The sequence below is a fragment of the Azolla caroliniana genome, unplaced genomic scaffold (assembly GCF_043228905.1).
Source record: "Azolla caroliniana isolate FFs.n. ecotype wild unplaced genomic scaffold, voAzoCaro1.0.p SCAF_18, whole genome shotgun sequence".
Lineage (NCBI taxonomy): Eukaryota > Viridiplantae > Streptophyta > Polypodiopsida > Salviniales > Salviniaceae > Azolla > Azolla caroliniana.
The window spans coordinates 647,998-671,955 of NW_028230453.1; the positions used below are offsets into that span (position 1 = coordinate 647,998).

Sequence of the window (23,958 nt, forward strand, 5' to 3'; positions counted from 1 at the left end):
AGTATACGCGGGAGAGACAGAGAAGGTGAGAGAGAGAAAACACAAGAAATATATATATTAAAAAACTCTATTCACCACACTCTATACATATGTGTGTTCCATGAACACTTTTATACAAGTCCTCGAAGGACTGACAGAAGTACTGACCGTACTTCAATGCTCTTTAAGAGCTCCTACACTAACTCCCAAATATATTCCTCACGGAATATCTTTCCTAACGGCCTCCCGGTTTACGCACTCGGCCTAACCGATCGGTCCCAACCGATCCGGTTCTCGGCTTCTTCAGACGATCCGGCCGATGTTGAGCTTGTCTCTCAACAATCTTCTTCCACAACAAACATCCCATCCACCGGACAACACTCGAGGACAAGGGAAATATGCAATTTCCATAACTACCCCCTTCCCCCCACAAGGAAGGGGTATTATATGAAAAAAATATTTAACAAGGATAGAGATCACATTGCAATACATAGGGGTGGATATGGGCTAGTTCTTTGTGTATTATGGTTTGTCATCCATGTGTGCATACTTGTGGAACTTAATGGAATTAGTGCTAACCTGTGCTCTAGGGTTAAAGCCAAATTTGATCTTTGCTTCTAGGGGTAGTGTACTATATATACTACCACAGTAATGGTAAGATGAGAGGCATGTTTAGCAGGTGTAGGTCTATCAAGAGGGTCTTTTCATTAGTTCAAGGAAAGCTACCTACCACTCTCCTAAGCAAATCATCCATCAACTGCTTTCACTTGTGTACCAGTTTTTTTGTTAGATGATGTTGGTACAATCTCAATGTTGGTTGTTGGGGTTTGTTTTGAATTTCAACATATCCGACAATCTTCTTGGTTCATTAGAAATCTTTATCGAATATTAAGTGACTAAATCTTGGTGGGGGTTGTGATAGTGTGTTTAGTAAGGTGTGTAGCCAAATAGTGTGCTTCTAGACGTTCCTCATTTGTGTGGAACTATCGAACACTTGAATAAATCATGAACTTTCCAATAGTGTGTAGTAGAAAAATCAATAATGTGGATCAATTGTATCTATATGTCATAGGCATAGCCTCATGGTCCAATTTTAGAGGTAATTTTACTGGGTTGAGGGGAGGATAATCATGAAACCGATCATTCTAGTAACAATCGGCAACGGTTCGGTTTGAACCGAACCGAACCGTGAAACCGTGGTTTAACGGCTTAACGGTTTCAATGGTTCGGTTCAAGTTTAGGTTTTTTTAAACGGTTCGATTCGGTTTGGTTTGGTTTCAACAATAAAAAAAACTGCGGTTTAAACGGTTTCACGGTTTTTTTTTTTTAAATTTAAAAATTATAAAAAAAGTCTTAAAAACTTTAAATTTTGTTTTTTAACAATCTTTTCATTTTTACACCTTATTCTCACATTTTAGGAACATCTTAAAAATTTTAAAAATTCTAAATAATGAAATATTATCAATTTTTAAAAATTAAAAATTAAAAATTTGACCTATGTTGAAAACCAAAACCGAACCACGAAACCGCCATTTTTACAGTTTAATGGTTTAACGGTTTGAAAAAGATTTAACGGTTTTGTTTAATGGTTTCGCGGTTTGGTTCAGGTTTCAAAAAATTTAAACGGTTTGGATCCTCTCAAACCGAACCGTTGCCGATTGTTACATTCTAGGAACGGGGGCCAAACCTTAAGCACCTATGACAAGTGGTGGTGTGAGAGCATTAGGTTTAGGGTTTAGGGTATAGGGTACCTAGTGTGGTTAAGAAACCGTCATCCATTCTTCCCCTTAATCTCTTTTTCTATTGCTCATCATTATGTACACAGTACATCAGATAAACTGTTAATGGAAATAATGACATAAATAAATTTGGTACCACCGCCCAGCCACTGCCAGTGTGAAACCAACCAGATGCCTCTTGAAGTTACCTCTATATAAATACATACAGAGCCCATCGCCATCGCCATCGCCATCGCCATCCCTCTCCTTGTCATCCGACAGTCCTTTCTCTGTCGCTTTCTTCCTCTTGCCTTCCTTCCTTCTCATCATGCAGATCTTCGTGAAAACCCTAACCGGCAAGACCATCACTCTCGAGGTGGAGAGCTCCGACACCATCGACAACGTCAAGGCCAAGATCCAAGACAAGGAAGGCATCCCTCCCGACCAGCAGAGACTCATCTTCGCCGGCAAGCAACTCGAGGATGGACGGACCCTCGCAGACTACAACATCCAGAAGGAGAGCACCCTCCATCTCGTGCTTCGCCTGCGTGGAGGTATGCAGATCTTCGTCAAAACCCTAACTGGTAAGACCATCACCCTCGAGGTGGAGAGCTCTGACACCATCGACAATGTCAAGGCCAAGATCCAAGACAAGGAAGGTATCCCTCCTGATCAGCAGAGACTCATCTTCGCTGGCAAACAACTCGAGGATGGCCGAACCCTTGCCGACTACAACATCCAGAAGGAGAGCACTCTTCACCTGGTTCTTCGTCTCCGTGGAGGTATGCAGATCTTTGTCAAAACCCTAACCGGTAAGACCATCACTTTGGAGGTTGAGAGCTCTGATACGATTGACAATGTTTAAGGCCAAGATTCAAGACAAGGAAGGAATCCCTCCAGATCAGCAAAGGCTTATTTTTGCAGGGAAGCAACTTGAGGATGGGCGAACCTTAGCAGATTACAACATACAGAAGGAATCAACTCTTCACCTTGTCCTTCGTCTTCGTGGTGGCTTCTAGATCTCACGGCAATTAGCAAAACAGTAGAATGATATACGAACTAAGAATATAATGCTTATACCGTATTAAGGTAGTTGAACCTTCTTTCAGTGAATTAAGTATGTTTTGCATGCCGTGTTTGATAGGATGTGTTTCCTCTCTTTTAGTGAGTGGTTCATAGGATTTGCGATAACCGTCCTGTAGAAGCATTTGTTTAAATGAAAGTGTGGTATTTGATCTATCCTTCTTGCAGAACCATTGCATTTATTTAAATGGAAGTCTGGGATTCATTTTATCTTTCTTGCAGAAGCGTTTATTTAAATGGAAGTTCGTTTTTCTGGATCAGTAAATTGTCTTCAGAAAAAATGCATGCTCTTAAAGTATTCAATTCAATTCCCGTAACTTATCACAACTGGGCAGATAAAGCTAATGTTTGTATGTTTGTCTTCAGAGGAAATGTTTGTCTTCAATGACCATCATGGCGTCAACTGATCATTTTCTATTGTTTATTAGTGTTGTGTTTGTGAAATTGGCGGGAAATGGGCAGGTCAAGCTAATGTTTTTTCTACAATGGTTGTCGAATTTTTTGGACAAATTAGTGCGTACAATATCATTTAATAAATCAGTCGAATCTGGTTTTTTTATTGGGTGGTAAACGGCCAGGTTTTTGTGGGGTGACAAATATCATGGCAAGTTGTCATGATATTGCTGTATGGTTTTTGCATATATCAGTCTGATGCATTAAGATTGATAAATAAGGGTCCTATGTTCAAAAAATCAAAATACATTCATCTGAGAATGTAATTTTTTGAAACATCTAATTGTGGTGAAGTAAAAGCCTAAACCAGAGGTAAACTCCATTGACGTATGTTTGAAGCAATTATTCAACAGTCCAGAATAATATCAAAATTTTTAGTCAAAGTTGGTATTCTCCTCTAATTTGTTCTAAACCTAGCTTCTAATTTTGAGGGTAACATTGAATATTTAATAACAGAACTTTAATCAAATGTGTATCAAATGTGTTGGTAATACAACCAACAAATTCATTCATCACATGAAAGGCAATATTTCAGCATTTTCTACAGTACAATACCATAATACGGAGCAAAAAGACATGGCTCTTTTATTGCAACAAATTTTGTCTGATACGAGAAGTACCACATTCAGCATGCACTACATTGATCCTCAATACATACCATTTCCAAGGGGGCAAATGATTGTATATGAAAAACAATGCAGCTGACACAACTTGTGAATGTGTAATAATAAAATGTTCATAAAGGGTTATCACCTGAACCAACACACTATTGAATGTTATTCAAGTGAACTTCCCATCCTCCAATCAAAATGGCTATGAACAATTCCCTTAGAAATTCCAAAATAGCTTCCTGAATGTATGTTATTCAAGTGCACTCTTCCCATTCTCCAATAAAAATGGCTATGAACAATTCTCTTAGAAATTCCGACATAGCTTCCTGAATGCCCATACAATCATTATGACCTGTTATAATTTGGTTGTATATTTGATGTTACCATATTGCTAGCACTTACACAGTTGCCAATCTGAACCAAAATTTCTATATGTTACATTATCTGGCAAAGAAAAACTGTAAACCTCCACGTAAATCAGTGAGGAAACAGCATTACCCCTACTTGAAGACACCTGTCCTATTTCCAGTCTGAGGAAACACTTGCCTTCGTTTCCCAGGGGTGATTCCCTCTGGTTTGAACCCATCTACCCTTCTGTTTGGATCAAAAATTGCCTTACTACTACTGTCAGTTTGGCTTTCAGTACTGGTTTGCTTCACTCTCTTATCTCTCTTATTATCATGAAGTTCTCTCAAGTAGCCCATTTTTCCCTTGGCAGCTGTGTAATCAAAAGGTGTAACAGCAACAACATGATTTTCAGTCATTGCTTTTTTGCATGGCACTTGGGTCAATTGTTTCAGTTCTGAGGGTTGATCATTAAAAAACTTAGATTCACTACGAGCACTTTGTGCCCTGTACCTTTGTGAAACAGAAAGAGGCAATCGTGGCTCAGAATCTGAATTGAATGATGTGTCTACTTGTTCCTCGACCATGGTTGATACTGATTCATGAGAAAGGCCACCCAGAGTATTATCAGAGCCCCAAAGCCTATGCCTATCATCTGCATTAAAGGCAGTGCCTTTTTCTGTTTCATCATTTCCATAGCTTTCATTAGCATCTAATTCAATGTAAGTGATATCTTCTATTTGCTTTCTTTCTAACTTAACTGTATCTGCAGCTTGCCTATCTTCTTGACTTTGTATTTGTTTTTCTTTCTGCAGTAAAGACTTGTCAAAATTATCTACACTATCAAAAGTATGAAAAGGCAAAGAGAACGATGTCTTGATTCTTTCTGCTTTAGACTGTGCGTCAACCTGTGCATTGTACAAGTGAATCAATATAACCAAAAAATCTCATTTGTTAAAACTCTTAAAGTATTCTGAAATTATTATTACAAACCCCATAACTTGCCTGTTCAAAATCTACGGCCTCGATATGCAATGAAGCTGTTCTTCCTAGCACATCTGTCGAATCATCAATTTCAATGTCCATTTTATCCTGTTTTTCTGGATCTTCAACTGATTCCTGTGATTCACTGATTATTTTTATCCTCTCCATTTGTTTTCCTTCGGACATTTTACTCGGCATTCCTTGATCTTCTGACGATCTCTGTGGCTCATTCACAGTTTTTATCACCTTTCTTTGTTTTCCAAACAGAGATGGTGTGCTTGATCTTTTCACAATCACACTTGCTCCTTGTGCAAAAGCCATCTTGTCACCCCTTGATATTTCTTTCTCTAACAATTGCCCCTCATGTCTTACTTGTTTAGAGCTTTCAGATTCTATGATGCCTTCGCCTATTTCCTTTTCATTATCAGATAATGAAGACATGGGAACCACACTGAAGGTAGCCCCATCAACTAGTGTAGTACTCCTTTCTACATCTACCCTATCATTAGAGCTTTCACTCAATCTCACCCCTTCCCCTATTTCCTTTACATTTTCATATAATGAAGATATTGGAACCACATTAAAGTTAACCTCATCTTCTATTGTAGAACTCCTTTCCCCATCTATCCTGTCATTGTTGTGATCACCTTCCAAGAAAATATTACTAATTCCTTGATCACTTTTGCAATCTGCTACATTAATCTCTTCCAACGACTTTTTAGCTTCAGCCACTAATTCTGCTGCTTCAGCTCGTAGCCTAGCTGCTATATCTTCAAACTTTGACGACGCTAACCTTGATTTATTAATAATATCTATAATCACTGCAAAGTTGTGAACAAGGAGAGGGGTTTTTTTATGTAAGATCGAATGAAGCCTCTTCGGATTGTCTGGCATGTCTTCAGCTGTGGTAAAACACTTTGCGTTAAACTATCCCCATAATACCTTCATTCATAAAACATGAGCATAAAAATAAGAATCTCACAAAGTCAACATAACTGATAGTACATACCAAGTCTCAGTAAAAGACTGTTTGGCAACACGTAACCGGTACTCTCATCTTCCTCTCGAGAAACTTTATCTCTCCATGCATGCAAACCCTGCATAAGTTCCAGTAAGAAACCAAACCTTTCCCAGTTTACCATCTCAAGTTCAAAAAATAAATGACACCTACAGCAAGAACAGCAAGGTTCTCTGCCTGAAAATTCTTCTCTACAAGCCTGCATAAGGTATTAAAAATAAGTATCCAAGAAACTTAATCAGATCTAATTCTCACACACTAAGGTATTCTCACCCGAAAACCTGTAAGTACGATGTCTCCTTCGTGATTTCCTTCTCATACAATTTAAGACAGATATTCCTGCTTCGTTTATAGACCTGATGGAAAAAAGTACAGGTATACTCAAGCATCCTGTACTTCCCCTGCCATCTTATATACAGACATGCTTATAACATACCTCCAAAAGTAGGTTTTCATCACTAGCAGAATTTGCCGAGACCAACAATTGTTTCATTTTGTCTCCCACATACAAAAGATAGTGTGTGTCTTCTCTCGCATACCTGCTCACAAGGAATGGTCTTTCACTCAATAAATAAGCCAAAAGGGAAATACGAAAGATAGTGATTTCACCAAAAGGTATCCACGCTCACTTTATCATTTTGTCTGAAAGTGGTCGATCACGCCAATCAGCCATCTGATATCTAAAACCAAATTACACCAGTTCAGAAAAAACTCATATCACAACCACATTGGCAATCCCAAGCATGATACAAATTTTGATAATAACATGAAATCAGTATTTTCAGCGTATATGCATATGTCATATTGAAAAGCAGACCATGAGGTTGATAAGCCATGAAGAAACATAAATATTTTAGAAAGGTTCATTCAGCAAATTGTGCAGACTTATTTTACATTTGTGAGTTTTTCTGTCTCTTTAACCCAATTAACACTTTAGACATGAATCAAAAATAAATGTGATCTAACTTTCCAATCAATGCTATTTCAACAGCCAGAATTCGGTGAATAAATGCATTAGAAACCCTAAGTAGTAATGGATGATGATGAAGTAGATAATGACAAAATTCAATAAACAATAGAGTTAGAAGGAAACATTTTGTCTGCAGTGACTTCACAAAAGTGTTCCAAGAGATATGCCAAACTATATTTTTCCATCTTTAATACCCGTGCTGCCTGCAAATTTGAGTAGCAAATCAATTCCACCAGCTAGTACACAATTAAGTACCAAACAGCAATACACACTGAGAAAATGTAAAAAATAAGTTCCAAACCTGGCCAGTATCAAAAAGGTTGCAAACATATATACCAAAATCGCGTTGCAACCATGTAATGTCTTTATCTGCACCATGCATAACCTGTATTTTGAACATTATAGAAAAGTCCAACATAAATGAAATATCTACAAATTTTAGGAAATTTGTTGATCTAGAAAACAGCAATTGGAATTTTGAAGTGATGAAACAGAATAAATGCACGACCCTATTTATGATCACATGTAAAAAGAAGCATATTCTCTACTTTTGATATGTCGATCGCCGAGGCAATTCTTTTGTATCACTGATATCATATATGTTATCCATTCATGACAATCACTAATGGCTATTTCAAGTTCATAATTGGACAGACATACTATCCCATATTCAAAATTCCAATTGCACTGCAAATTCTATCAGCCGCCGCATCTACTTTAATCATAATTTCGTAAAAAAAACTATGTTAAAACATTGCATGCAGAACTTAATCACAAAAATCATCACGTGTGTGTTAAACATTGCATGCATGACTCAATGAGAAAAATCATCGCTTTACCTTTTGTATAGCATCATTTGAAAAAACGCTTCGCAGTTGGGAACCAATAAGGTGCCTTAATTCAAGAGTATCAATTATGAAGTCCTCTGTGCGAGTTGATATTTGCATCAAGCACGTAAATCCCTGAAAAGATCTGAATTGGTGATGTTCAAGATCAACCTGTCCAAACAAAACATCCAATCTATTTATGAGATTATATTTTTGTTCAAATGGTTAAGCATAAAAAATGGTAAAACCAGAAATTCAATCTAATAAAGGTTGATCAAACATAAATGAAAAGGCTGACATGAGTAGTACAAGGATAAAACTAGAAAAATGGCAACATTTACTTCCAATCTAACATTTCAATTGCCTTGGTATAGACGAAAGTCCATTGTAGAAATAATTTTGTTGGTTCCGCAGACACAGTGCAAAGTCAGAAAATCAAATTAATAAACAATCAATCATAGAGGAACTTACAGCTATTTCTCGCTCCTGTAACAATTTTGATGCTACTTCCACCAAAGCTGAAGCAGTATTAACAAAAGTAAATGGTGTATGCGTGAGTAATTTAGGCTTCGGAGGATCCTGTAAGCTGATTTCAACAAGATTTCCAAAATCCATGCTAACAAGTTTTTCCTGGAAAGTACATAAAAGAAATCAGCATTTTTGCACCATTCAAGAATGCAAATAGAGTCTTGATCCAAGCCATACACTGGACTACACTGAAATGTCTCAATAATTGTAGATTAAAAATAAATGGTCTGATTGCAGATAAAATATGTTAAACAAAAAGCTCAAAATTGACCTGAGATGTATGATTAGCATTCCTCACATCTAAAGAAGTTAGTCAATTGGTGTTTAGCTTAGTTTGTTTTGGCATTGATAATTAATAACACAAGAGTTTAAGTTACATATTCAAGGTACACATAGCATGTTGATGATGGCACGTAGGCAGACATACATGGCACCAACTCTTTGACAAAAGTTCGACTATGGCTTCAATATCAATCATCCAACTGTGAATGATAGAATTTGTTGGCTGATACCATTGCTTCAGCAATCAAGATTGCAACCTTGCACATAAGATGAGGATTGGGGAACGTTGAAGTTGACAGATTGTCAAAGACGACCTCTACCCTAATGGAAGTTTTGCAGGGTGTTACTAACATATCTCCTTTTGTGCTCACACTTTATCATTTGAAACAAAACGTGTACGCTTATCAGGAATAGGCCGGTTGTTGGAAATATGATACCATAAAGAGAGGCACTGTTCATTGTGAGCGTATGTGTGTACATGTGTCTCTAGGTTGCCTAAAGTGCGTGGACTTCCTAGGTATGAGCTGTTGATACCTTAAAAAAAAATAAAAATATAGAGACATTAATAATGCATACTGAATTGCTGAGCTGTGTAATTTTCACATTTGTTTAGCATAGCTAACAAGCATCACAAGTCCAATAATTGTGTTCTCCTTCATTTATGGAAACTATATAAAAAGGCTTCACATAATGTTTTCCCACTCTCAGAGATAATGATTTGTTTGTTTATATCAATCTCTCAATAACATACTGAACAATTCCAAACTGTATGCCACAGCATTCCAGCGCAAATTATGGCATGATGCCATGTTGAATTGAAAGCATCATGTCTCGGCAAAGGTGGAGAGAACAGGGCCAAAGTTCAAGAATAAATATATGAATAAAATGATAAAACTGTGAAACATATTTTGTATATTCAGAAAATGGTGCCTATTTCACTGAACATGCCAGTTGGAAATATTCGTAGGGCAATCAAAATCTCAAAGAAGCACATATATTTTCTACTTTAAACGATTCTATTCAGGTAATAGTTTCCTAGGTTTTGATTTGCATAGAGTATTAACAAATCACTGAGGAGGATTTCACCATCCACTGGTAGTTACCTTTACAATTAAAGTAGAGAGCACTAAACTCTAAAATAAAGATAATCAAGTCCTAAAGTAATGCAATTTGCATGCTTCCAACTATTACCGCAGAGTTGTTAGTCACTGATTAAAGGAGAGTACATCCAACTTAAGAAGAAAGCAGGGTCCTAAAGCTAAGCAAATACGCATGTTTCCAAAAATTTCCACATCACAGCCACTTAAGGATCAGATAAGTGTGCAAACGGAACTTTAAGAAAAGGAAGGAAATCCTTGTAGTGCCGATGAACATGCTTCCAAATCTTTTCAAACACTAATTATTTTTTCTTATAACATTCAAACGAGACTTCATTGAGCTCTAAGAAAGGGAAGCCAAGGTCTAACAAAGCAATAAAATTGAACTTCCCTGAGAAGATGTTTGATAAGGTGAAAAGGTCACATACACAAAAGAAAATACTAATCAAAATCATGTCAGAAAAAAAAAATACCTGTAAAGGATGAGCATTGTTTGGATGCATGAATGGTAAATTTGAATTGTCTACAGTGTCTGCAAACTTTTCCTGAGGTCTGGCGAGTTCCCATTTATGGAAACGAATGGCATTCTTCTCTTTAGCGATGCTAGTTTTACTGATATCACTTCCCGACTGAACGTCCTTACCATGTTTCCTCCTTTTCTTGCGATCCTGTATCATGAAACCATCATCTTCCGCAGGGAGACCTTTCTTTGCTCTATCTATCTTGAACTGCTCAAAAGATGTGTCGACATGTTCCAAAAGATCATCTTGCAAGTTTACAAGCCAATCGTATAGATCTTCACCATCATCGGGCATAGCAGAAGCTCCACTGAGCATATTCAGACAAGAAATCTGTGACATAACATTCGCTGCACGTTGCATTAAAGCTTTCACCGGCTCTCTGAAAGCATTAAAATTGTTGTAGAAGTGGAAATCTTCTTCTATTGGGAGATGTCTGGAAGCTCGATCGAGGTCCGTTAGGGTTTGGGGAAGCTCGAGGACGGTTTCTGTGAGAAGGCGAGAAAGATTCTCCGATTCTGTGGCGGAGCTTTCTTCTTCTGCTGTGGCCATGGCTGGATCAACAGCACAGTCTTCCGCTTCTGCGTATTCTGTGTAAATTTGTATTTCTTCGTTAGGGTTTAGGAATGCAAGACGCCATACGTCGAAGCAACAGAAAAGAACAGAAATCCCAAACGATGCCCTCGAAAATGGGTTTTCGTATATACCAAAGTACCCCTATCTAACTTCTCGATATACATATAAATCCAATTACTAGGCCTTTTTGGAAACACTTTAGGAGGATGGGGGGCTATTTGTGTAAATGTCTCGAAAATCATGGTAGTATTCTTCATGTTTAAGTTTGCCCATTGAAGTTTCTACAAAAGGTTTTCATCGGAAGAGGAGGAAAGAAGCAAGGAGAAACTTCACTAGCCATGAGTGTGAGCCTCAGCATCCCATTCTTCGACTCTTCCAGTGCATCATTCCTCTTTAATTAGCCTTAGACAATGATGGCTTACTATTTTTTACCGCTAACTCTAACGAGGATGTTGAGAATCAAGCTCAACATAGTGCAACGTGTGAACACACCTTTTAAGAATCTATTATTACTCAAAGGTCAAGAGTCACACCACTACTCTCTACACATTAACTATATGAAAATCATATTCTATGACACATAACTAATGAGTTACATATTCCCCATGACTATGAGTCTTCACGTTCCCCAAGAGAGAGTAGTTGTTATAGTGAGTTAATGAAGAGAGAGAGTGACCTTATATAAAACACCCTTCTCCTACTTCATACGAAGTCGGTTGTGACTCCTTGTAATGCTACATTTTGTATTTGCTATTCTACTTGTGAATATACACCTTCTTCTTGAGTATTCCTTTCTCTATCAATATTGTGTTCTCTCTTCTCTCCTCTAATTCCTCTCACATACACATAACACACATCTCTTCCGCTACACAAGAATCATACCTGATTCTTTACATGGTATCAGACCAGTTTGGTAGCTCGATCTAGCCCATCTGCGCGTGTTGTGTTCTACGCCGACGTTCGAGAAGAACCGGTGTCAAGTTGTTACGCTCTTCGCGTGTGGAAAGAGGTGGGATCGCGAGGGCCTTGAAGAGAGAGAGAGAGAGAGAGCAGCTTGCAGAGAGAGAGAGAGAACAAAGTCTTAATTACAAAATCAATAACGATTACAACCAGCAAGACGGCAACGGACCCAACTCAAGTGAGCACACACACACACGATGCTCACGCACGCACACAGCCCCGACTGCACTGTGGAGCCTTTGTCGGAAGCACACGGGCTGTCCACGAAGCAGAGGCAACTCAGTCCAAAATCCTGCAGAGAATGACGAACGATGGAGGAGAGAGCTCGGTCCCAGTCCGACAGCACTTCATCCTTGCTCCCAAAACGCGATACTTCATTCGCCTTCTTCCGTCCCTTTTATAGGCCGTCGAGGCAGGCCGTTGCACCCTCGTTTTCATCAATTTATCCTCTGTCCTTTCGTACAGAGATACTCTTTGATTTCCTAGACATTCAATGCGTCACATCTAGTCTATTTACACCCACCGTCCTACTCCTAGTTACGTACAAGGTATTAATTGGTGTGGAAAAGTGTAGAGCCGGTTCATGCGCCCTGCTTCGCCGATTCTGCTTCTAGCCAGTTTTCTTCACAACATCCACCCCCACCAAATTGCGCATCCACCGGTATGCGCCGGAGAGGGATAGATACCGGAGAAAATCGGCTCGCGTTCACTCGTCGCTCTCCGAATTATCGGCGTCCCCGAACCGATCATCGTCGTTATCGCTCCCCCGCTCCGACTCGTCTTCGTACCGCTTCTTGAATGCTTTAATCCGCTTCCCGGTTACTGGCACCGCCAATCGTGTCCCATCGAGCTCCGCAAGATGGTACGTGTCGTTGACGTTCGTGGTCGTCACCGTCTAGGGTCCGAACCGTCTCCTCGCGAATTTGTGGGTCACCTTGTGCTGGTTGTCGAGGCTACTCTCGTAAACCAGCACCCAGTCGCCTTCCTCGATCTTCTTCAATCGTAGCTGGTGCGTCCGGTCGAACCGGGTCTTGTTTCATTCCCTTGTCGTGCGCAGCTTCTCCTTCGCCCGTTCCACGTCCTCCGGCCTCCGCTCAAGTTGCCGGATCCGCGCCACTAACAACTCTTCCCGGCTCATTTCGTCCTTCCAACCCACCGCGGCCCACAAAGAAATCGTCCGTTCCACCGGCATGATCGGCTTCTGCCCGTACATTAGTTCCGTCGGCATGAACCCCGTTACCGAACTGTGCGTAGTCCGGTCCGCCCACAACGCATAGGGTAAGAGCCACGGCTAGTTTCCAACTTGGCCTCCACACGCCCGTACTAACGTTTTGACGATCGGTCTGTGTCCACGTTCCACCTTCCCGTTAGCCTATGGATTGTACGCCATGGTGAGCGAGAGTTTAACCCCTAACCGGTCAAACAACTCTTCAGCCTCTTGCACGTCTAGTTCTCCGCAGTCGGCCACGATCTTGCTGACGCACCCGTACCGGCATACCACATCTTCGATTAGAAACCGGCACATGGCCGCGGTTGTTTTGTTCTGCAACGCTCGGCCTTCCACCTGGTTCGTCAGGTCCTCCCGAGCCAGCACCAGATATCGCATCTGCCCTACCCCCATTGGCATCGTCACCAGATCCACCATCCACTTGAAGTGGACGGTCGGAGGGTAGGTCGAGTGAAGCTCGTCTCGATGTCGGACTATAGAGTGCATCTGACAGCTTTCGCAAGTCGTTACGAACCGATGCACGTCCTGGTATAGTCCCGGCCACTAGTACTTCCCCTTCAGCTTCTCGAATGTGGCCCATGTCCCACGATGTCCGGCCCAAGGACTCTCGTGGTACGCCATAAGCAGCGCTCTCTGCTTGTCCTCCCTCGCTACTACATGGAGTGGGGTGTTGCTTCGCTTCTTCGGGTGCTTCCATATATGCCCTTCCCGTAGGAAGAACCGGTACGCCTTCTTCCGCACCTAGCGGGCCTCTTCTCTCGTCCACGCCGCGTCCGACGTCATCGTCCATAGGAACTTCCCCGATTCGGAGCCACTCTCCGTCATATTCGCTCTCCTCGAACTCGTTAAGCGTCGGAGTGCTCCCCGTCCCAGTTGTCACGCCAGTTGATCCGAATAAGTCCTCGCCGACTTCTTCATCTTCCGAAACCATGCCGTCCTCGTTGCTGAACCACACTCTCGAAAGCATGTCGGTCATGGCGTTGTCCTTTCCGGAAATGTGTCGTATTTCCGAATTCAGAGACTTGACATATGCTATCCACCGGACCATTGCCAGGTCCGGAATCGCGCATCCAGAAACCATACCGAGAATCGGTAGGCAATCCGTCTCAATGATTACTTCCATCTTGATAAGATAGTCTTTGTCGGCCTTAACTGCCGAAACGATACCCCATAGCTCACGCTTAACTTGGGCGTATCCTCGCTGCCGCTCGCTCAATACCTTCGCCCTAAACTGGATCGGGAATCGTACGTCGTCCTTGTCCTCCTGACTGATCACCCACCCGATCCCGGTCGGGCTCGTGTCCACCGTCACGTAGATGGGGACTTCCTTGCCATAAACCGCTTTCCGGAGAGCCGGTGCCGCAGCAAGCGCCTCCTTCAGTCTCCGGACCGACCCCGTGTGCTCCGTCCTCCACTCGAACCTACGCCCTTTCTTCAATAGCCCGTAGAGCGGTTCCGCGACATGTGCGTAGTGCGGAATCCAGATGTGGTAGAACATGCACACACCCAAGAATCTGCGGACCTCCATAACCGACCCGCAATCGTCCTTCCTCAGGGAGATGGTTTCTACCTTTGCCGGGGACGGTTTCCGGCCATAGGGCCCACACAGGTGTCCAACTACCAGGATCTTCGTCTGCCCGAACGTTGATTTCTCTCCGGAGAAGGTGAGCCACGTGCTCTCGAGCCTCTGCAACACCTTATCGCAATCGTTGATGTGGTTCACGACGAACCTCCGGCATCCGTCCGGCCCGACCGTTTTGTCTGCATCCTCCACCAGACACCCCTTTATCGGTACGTTGTCTAGGAATGGCATAGTGATGTCCGGGATGTAGTCCCTTTGTTCATTGCGTTCACCATGTGCACCACTGAATTCTTTCCTCCTTGCAGTAGGGTACACATCCGCACCAAGCCGAGAGGAGTCTGCATTGTCGTGATGTCCCTGCTCTCTACGGCTAGTTGGAACTGGTCATACCTCGAGCATAAGTCACCGACCGAATAGATCGACTTCCGGCGAAGGCCTCCGCGAACTTGTCTATGGTCGGCCCAATTCCTGTGTTACAGATGGTCACCTTGTTGACCGGTTGCAGGTCCTGTATGAAGCGCAACGTGCCGTTCTTCTTTGGCACTGTGAACCACCGATTCGAGTATGGGGCACTCGACGGTTCGAGGATCCCCATATCCCCCTTCTGCTTCAGTAGCTCCATCAACATCGGGATGTGAGCTCTAGGCACTAGAATTGGTTTGAGATTCCATGGCACATGCGGTACCGTGAAGATCACCATTGGCTCGACGATTGTCGGGTCTACGCACCCGATCTCCTCCGGCGAGAATGCGAAAGCCTTCCCGTTGTCATGAAGTACGAAAGCTTCACATTAAAAGTCTACAATAAGATAAATACATAACTAAAATAACATTTGATAATGTTTTATATATAAAGATAATATTAACAACACATATGATAATATTATATATATGTAAAGACAAATAATATATATAGATAAATATATTATATTACACGAACAAGAGAGGACTTGAACCAATAACCCCACCCTATGACTCTCAAATCTTACCATTTACTCTATACTAGTAATATACATAAAATAAAGCATACTTTATATATACTTTATATTACATAAAGGATTTGCTTCATGATATAAAAATAAAGTTGTATGTTGTATTCAATAGTATTTTGAGACTCAAACCCACAAGCTCATACACCAAAGTCAACACACTTATCATTAGGCTAGGTCCTTTCTCTTTAAGATTATATTTTCCTGTTTATTGTTATTGCATATATTGTTTCATACATAAAAGCTCAAATGAGCGAGATGTTTATCATGCATCACATGCATGTCTTGTACCCTCCAATGCATCATATGCATGGGGGCACCTATTTAAAGGGTGAAAGAGAAGATCAAAAGGAGATATGTATGAGATATCAATCAAATTATGTATTACATAAGAGATACCATAAAAATAGAGAAAGAAGGGAAGAAGTTTAACATAAACGTGGAGCTCTAGCTTGGCGGTCGTGGTGGTCTACGATCAAGAAAGAGAAGAGCGATTACCTTGCAAGAAAAAGTTCGGAGGTTCAACGACGTGCACAATCATTTTGTAACTCTTTCATGAAAATGATTATAAATTTCATACACTTTCTCATATATTATTTTATATCTTATCTTGTCTTATCTTATATTCCTTAAAAATCCTATTTTGTCATATCTTATTGATCTCTATTCACTCTATCTCTACTCTTTCGTCTCTTCCGTCCATAATCCCTGTGATTCCTTCCTCACTTTCACGTTATCCTTTGTGTGCGCAACGCTACACTTCTAGGCGAGCCACGTCACGACCCCGTGCCTTCCGAGCATCCTCTGAAACCGGTCCTCCTCCTCCGGTAATAGAAGGTCACCCCCACCAACCTTGAGCTCCTGTAGCGTTATGTCGGTGAACCGGTGCCCTATGCCGGTTGGATTCCATAAACTTGGGTCCGACGCGACCCCTTTTATCCGCTCTCCGCTGCCCTCCGACAAGGGTGCCGCAACTGGCCTCACCTTCCGGTCCACAGTCTTATACTTCGTGTCCCCGCGGGCCGTTCAATCCGACCCGATTCTCTCCCCGGAGTCCGCGATGACTTCGTACATTCCCATCGAGCTAACCGGAACGGTCCAGTCTTCGTTAAGGCCTTCACCGAGCACCTTTCATAATTCGCCCAAGGTGTCATCAAAAGAGACCGCCTCCACGGCGCCGCTGATTTCTTCGTCGGGGGAGAGGACTCCACACACCCTAAGTCGTCTCTCCGCCCGCTTCCTCTCCTGGCTATTGATGCGGGTTAACGTACAACCTCCGTTTTCGGAGAGCCAAAATTTCTTACCTATAATACATGTGTGGGGTTCTTCCGGGGTGTCCGGACTATCGCGGCCCCACGCCTTGATAGCCCTCTCTAAAAATCCCCTCGGATGTCACCGCCGAGGGTCTCGCGGTTTCGCTCGTGGTTGGGTCGCATTGTCATGAATTGGACGGAATGCCGACCGTCTTGGCTCTTGACGCACACATACGCCGAACCGTTGTCCAGTACTTTCGTCTCCATGCATGTTGCCGTAATGTACGGTTCGCCGAGAATTACCAGGTGCGAGGAAGTCTCCTGCACGAAGAAATAATGATCTATCTCGACGTCGCCGATCTTCACGCGTACGTTCAGGCACGCACCATGCAGCTCCTCTGTAGCGCGCGTCGCCACACGTATCTTCCACCCGTGCTTGGTGTTGATAAGCCATTTCCCCTTTTTATAGAAGTCCATGGACATCACGTTGATCTCTAAATCGTGGTCTACCAATGCCACCACCGGCTCCTGGACGTCACTGATCCGTACAAGGGTTTCTGTAGTGGCCCTAGCCCAATGCGGCTTCACGTAGTGGCTTTCCACCAACTCATCCTCTAGGGCCGCGTCTTCTAAGTGTGTCGTCTGCACTTCCACCAGCCTCTCCGGTTCTGGCTCCTTCAAGAGCCTCTTCTGCTTCACAAAGTCCACGATGGAGTCGTGGAACTCCTTCTTGGTGATTCCCAGCACCTCCCGTAACGACAGCTCAACCTTGCTGTCGAGAATTCTCTCTTCGAGAACCTTTCGTAGGTCCGTTGTTCGTTTGATTTCGGTGCTCAGTCGGAAACCGGCCTTCTTCTTCTTCTCCGATGCGCCGGCATTGGCGGCCTCATTCGGCTTCGGTTCGAACCAGGTCTCGTACTGTTGCGAGGGGCCGCCCCCTCTGGCCTTTCCCGCGCGCTTGTCTCCTACCAGAACCTCATAGTTTTGGCATGCGGCTGCCATGAAGCCAGTCTTTTCTTCCACCGGGTCGTCCCATCCGGTGACCTCCCGGATCCGCCGTTCCGCGCGGTCTGCCTCTTCCTTCTTCAGCCTTACTCCGGAGAGACCATCGAGCATCAGCGGCCAGAATCCGGAGTCCTTCGCTTTCCGGGTCTCATCACCCCCGACCCGGATTCCCGCCGACACCGAGTAGTTGACGACATCTGCATGTCGTGCCACGGCCTCTTCCATCAACCGCTTCATTTCGCCGCACCTCGTATTCAACTCTAGGGCTTTCCGGGTCTCACTCGCGTGCACCCGCCCATTCCAGAGGTACACCACGTTGGTCTTGAGTGCCTCAGCGAAATCCGCGCATTCTTTCCGAATGTGGCCGACCGCGTCGCACCACATGCACTGCTGCCCCGCCGGCGGCCTTCTGTCACGGGACTGTTCGCCGTTGTCCCTCCGGGCCTGTGCGATTTGGAGATCTCGCACCATCTACGACAGCTCTTCTAGGGTCGCGCCTCCGGAGGGACCTTTGACCACTCCGCTCGAGGCCGAGCCCGTCTCAAGCCAACTCCGAGTTTCTTCCTTCCTAGCCGGTACCGACACCAACTCCTCGAGCTCCCTCCCTAGGACCGGCCTTGCCGCTGACGAGCCCTCGTCGCTCCACTCGCGCCGCTTGTCGAAATGACCGCAGACCCTCCTTACCATGGCCCAGTCTGCCGTGAGCCCTTCATCCATTTCCAACAAGAGACCCACCTTCTCTCGGTCCATGGTGTCCACCGACTTGACGAATAGTAGTACCCGACTTGTGTCGAGCACGGTCCGGTCCAGCGTTGACAACCGTGCGAACCGTTTCTCGAACTCCTGGAGGAGCGCCGATGTGTTCCTCCCCTTCCCAGGGCTCTCAACCCACGCCATGAAGTCTCGCTTCGACAACTGAAGCGAGTCATCGAACCCATACATCTCGAGGAGCCGCAGCTCGAACTCCTCCCAAGTCTGGCATCTGGCCAGCACCTTGAGCACCTCTGCGTGGATGCTCGGCGTCACCACCTGTGGGAATCCGGACAGCCGCCTGTCCACCGAGATATCCCTCATGATGATTTCGGCCCGGTAGGCCTCCAAGTAGCTCGTGGCATTCTTCCCACCGAATCGACCTATGGTGCTGACGATCGACTCAATGGCCTTGTCGAGGGCACCCGTTCCCTCGCGAGCACTCACTAGCCGGTCGACGACTACGACCGTAGCTTCAGCAAGCTCATATCCCCTCATCCTTCACTCCTTTGCCGCATGTTTCACGTCAGGTTCACCAAATATGTCAAGTTGTTACACTCTTCGCGTGTGGGAAGAGGCGGGACCGCGGGGGCCTTGAACCAAGGAGCATGAGAAAGAAGAGAGAGAGAGAGAGCAGCTTGCAGAAACACAGAGGGAGAAAGAGAGAGAGAGAGAGAGAGAGCAGCTTGCAGAAACACAGAGGGAGAAAGAGAGAGAGAGAGAGAGAGAGCAGCTTGCAGAAACACAGAGGGAGAAAGAGAGAGAGAGAGAGAGAGAGCAGCTTGCAGAAACACAGAGGGAGAAAGAGAGAGAGAACAAAGTCTTAATTACAAAATCAATAACGATTACTACCTCTACCCCTCCCTTTACTTTTATATTACCACCCTACTCCTAACCTTAACCCTCCCTAGCTCACACCAAGTGTATCAAACGGTTTGGGTGCGCTCAAATCATTCTTGGTGAACTTTTCACTTCACCCCCACTTTGTCAATTTACCGTCGTACCCCTCCCTTACCTTCCTAAATTACTTTTCCTAAATTACCCTTAATTACCCTCCTACCCTTCCCCCTCACTTTTTCAAAATTACCTTTCTACCCCTCCTCCCACTTTTTCCTATTACCACTCTACCCCTCCCCTAAACACCCCCCCTCATTTCTTAAAAACTAAACGCCCTACCCCCACCCCTCCTCTCTCACACTTAAGCTATCACTTCTCCCTCTCTTAGTTTTTCCTTCCCTCTCTCAAAATCTTTTCCTATCCTATTTTATCCACCTTTCTATTTTTGTTTTTCTACCCTCACCCATGTTCTACTTTTTCTTACTCTACCCCTCCCCATCCTCTTCTTAAATCTATAACCTTCCCCCTTTTTCTTTTTCCTCTTTCCCCACACTTGTCTCTCTCCCTTACCTCTCTCCTATTTCCTTTCTCTTTCTTACTTTGTCTAGTTTACACGTGCATCTCTCTCCTCTCTCTACCCTCTTTCTCTCTCTTACTTTTCTCTCGTTTTACCACCCTTGATCCTCGTAGATCTACTTACTCCCCTTATGTCTACTCATTTCTCTCTCTCTCTCTCTCCCCTCTTTCCTCTTTCCTTCCCTTCTCATCATCTCACTGATTTTCCTTATTTCCCCCTCAATCTTAACTCCCATTTTAATATTTCCCCTCTTTTTACATTTCATATCCTAACTCTCTCTTCTCTTATTCCTCCTTAACATTATAACCTCTATTTCCTTATACCAAAACCTCCCCCTTGTCACATTAAAGCTCATAATATCCTTTTCCTTCTTCTCCAAATCTTCCCCTTTCCAAATCATATCCATAAGCACACACCCCCACTCCCTATTGTCATTTCTTTAAACCCTCTCCTAAAACTCCTTCAATAAACCTTTCCAACCCTAATGGTCATTTTAGCATTGATGAGCCCCATAGTGGGTGAAACTAGTTTGCTCATGACCATATCCCCATGTAATTTCTTTTCTTTTCTAATCTTAATGATAATTAATAACATCTTTGCTCTTAATCACACACACACACACACTCTCTCTCTTTATTATTATTATTATCGTAATTAGCTTACCCTAGTGGTAAGTCGATAACACTACAAGCACCGTGTCTTGGGTTCGAAACCCAATTTCCTCACCTCTGTATTATATATTTCATATCTCTATTTCACTAGATGCCACTGTGAAATATAGGGGTTGAACCCATGACCACCTGGTCTCCATTGGGCAACCTTACCAACTGAGCTACATCCATCTGGGCTCTCTCTCTCTCTCTCTCTCTTAACATGTTAGTAACATTTGTTTGTCGTTTTAATTAATACCTAATGACTAGCCCTCTCTCCCTTTCTCATTATAGTTTTAGATATTTTAGTTATATTTAAGTTTTAATCCTTATAGTAATTTAAGTTATGAAGGTTTAATCTCTCTCTCATGCTCTCTAAGTCGTGCACCGATGATACACCATTCGCACTCCTTGTCGACGATCGTATGATCAACAAAACTTAGACAACCGGCAAGCCGGCAACGGACCCAACTCAGGCGAGCACACACGCACACACGATGCTCACGCATGCACGCAACCCCGACTGCACTGTGGAGCCTCTGCCAGAAGCACACGGGTTGTCCACGAAGCAGAGGCAACTCAGTCCAAAATCTTGCAGAGAATGACGAACAATGGAGGAGAGAGCTCGGTCCCAGTTCGACAGCACTTTGTCCTTGCTCCCAAAACGCGATACTTCATCCGCCTTCTTCCGTCCCTTTTATAGGTCGTCGAGGCAGGCTGTTGCACCCTCGTTTTCATCAATTTATCCTTTGTCCTTTCGGACAGAGATACTCTTTGATTTCCTAGACATTCAATGTGTCACATCTAGTCTATTTACACCCAACGTCCTACTCCTAGTTATGTACAAGGTATTAATTGGTGTGGAAAAGTGTAGATCCGGTTCATGCGCCCTGCTTCGCTGATTACGCTTCTGGCCGGTTTTCTTCACGACACCGGTCCATTGCTATCGTAATGCGACTACATAGCTTGTATTCGAGAGAGAAAGAAAAGAAAAGAAGGAAGAAATCTTCATCAACAACGAATACTCAAATGGGGAGCACTCTCCCTAGCGAGAATCTAGATTGAAACAACTTTGCATCTTGGGAGTACAAGATGCACCAATACCTTGTCAGCCAAGGTTATTGGGGTTACATCAAAGGAGCACAAGAAAACTAACCCGACCTGAAAGACGTCGACTACGCAACATGGGAGCAAGCGGCAAGCCGAGCGATGTATTGCTTAGCAACATGTGTTCATGGCCACATGCTTGGCTACATTCGAGAAGCTGAGACGCCAAAGAAGCGTGGGAGAATCTACGAAAGTTTTTCGCCGCCAACACAACTGCAAGAAAGCTTCAACTCCACCAAGAGTTGAACAACATCCAACAAAGGGATATGTCTACCACGAGCTACACCTTAAAGATCAAGGAGTTTTGCTACTCGCTCGACTCGATAAGCATCAATGTGGATGATAATGAGATGGTACAAATATGCCTCAGCGGCCTTGCACCACGGTTCGGCGCAATGAGGATTGTCGTATTAGCACGGGAGAATCTGCCCTCCTTCTTCGATCTTCAATCCATGTTGTTGGTCGAAGAAAACCATGTTTGAACAAGGAGCAATGCCTCAGAAGGCCACATGCTTTACTCACTTTCGGACGGAGGAAGAGGACGCGGTCGTGCAAGAAGAGGCCGATTCGGCCAAGGACGAGGCGGATGAGGCCCAACTTACGAAAACAACTCGCAATTTCGGCATCAAGACGGAAGCCATCGACGAACCTTCAGAAGAAGGGGGAGCTTCCATTTCGGTCCAAGCCGACAAAACTCGGTCGAATGCGGATATTGTGGAAAAATCGATTACCACGAAGAAGAGTGTCGTAAGAAGATGCGTGAGTTGGCTTCCACAAGCCGACAACTCACCAATTACACCACCAACTCCGACTATGACGATCATGACGGAATGTTCGTGATGAGACATAGAGCAAATTCTATGTCGGCTTCTACTTTGAATAGCGCATCTAGTCCGGAAGACGTATGGTTCATCGATTCTGGTGCCTTGAACCATATGACGTCTCATCAAGAATGGTTCCAAGAACTTTGAGAGCCGAACCGACCCGGCTATGTCGAAACTGTGGACCACACTACGCATCCGATTCGACACATCAACAATGTCCCATTCGGCAAAGAAGGTAACCAAACTTTTATTAAGAATGTCTTGCATGTACCAACCTGTTGAGAATCAAGCTCAACTTGGTCTAGTGTGTGAACTCACCTTGAGAGTGAAGAGACACTCCAACGGTCAAGAGTCACCATTATGTCACCACTTTGTATTCTAGCATTTAGTATGAGTCATAGAATCATATTTTATGACACATAACTTATGAGCTTTCACATTCCCCATGCTCCATGAGGCTTGTAGTTAATGAAGAGAGAGGGTGACTACATAAAGCACCCTCCTCCCACCTTGTATCATGTTGAGTCTTCCTCCTTTGTTAACATACTTAACCTTGCGTATACTCTGTGTGTGTGTCTCTCTCTCCCTCTCTCTCTCTATCTCATACACACACACACACACACACACACAGAGTTCACACCTATTCTGCTTCACAAGAATCCATCTCTTGATTCTTTACATGGTATTAGTGCGATTTGGTAGCTCGATCTAGCCCATTCACCTCATCGTGATCGTGTGTTGTGCTCTACGCCGACGACCAAGAACCGGCTCATAGCTACCGTAGCTTCGCTACATAGCTCGCATTCGAAGAGAGAAGAAGAAGAAGAAGAATCGACATAATGAATACTCAAATGGGGAGCGCTCTCCCTACCGAGAAGTTGGATCGAAACAACTTCGCATCTTGGGAGTACAAGATGCACCAATACCTTGTCGGACAAGGATATTAGAGCTACATCAAAGGAGCGCATGAAGACCGACCCGCCGAAGTGACTCCCAGATACGCGACATGGGAGCAAGCCGCAAGCCGCGTGATGTATTGTTTGGCGACATGTGTTCACGACCACATGCTCGGTTACATTCGAGAAGCTAAGACGCCAAAGGAAGAGTGGGAAAATCTACGAAAGATTTTCGCCGCCAACACGACCACGAGAAAGCTTCAACTCCGCCAAGAGTTGAACAACATTCAACAAAGGGACATGTCCATCATG

At 43.7% G+C, this 23,958-nt stretch overlaps 1 protein-coding gene and 1 pseudogene across 2 annotated transcripts; one reads left to right on the top strand and one right to left on the bottom strand.

The window, feature by feature from the left end:
- The first annotated feature begins 1,989 nt into the window (after positions 1-1,989).
- On the top strand, positions 1,990-2,754 carry LOC147851939 (polyubiquitin 11-like). Its single transcript, XM_087334019.1, is given in 2 exon segments — positions 1,990-2,559; positions 2,561-2,754. Coding segments are annotated over 2 exon segments (690 nt in total). The 5' UTR covers positions 1,990-2,025; the 3' UTR covers positions 2,717-2,754.
- Positions 2,755-3,793: 1,039 nt separating this feature from the next.
- LOC147851940 (uncharacterized) lies at positions 3,794-11,081 on the bottom strand (annotated as a pseudogene). Its single transcript, XR_015531437.1, has 11 exons — positions 10,369-11,081; positions 8,460-8,618; positions 8,001-8,159; positions 7,463-7,546; positions 7,285-7,364; positions 6,821-6,871; positions 6,628-6,730; positions 6,465-6,547; positions 6,345-6,390; positions 6,183-6,270; positions 3,794-6,075 (listed from the first exon to the last, which is right to left on the bottom strand). The product of XR_015531437.1 is annotated as an uncharacterized LOC147851940 (transcript).
- Between the last annotated feature and the right edge of the window lie 12,877 nt (positions 11,082-23,958).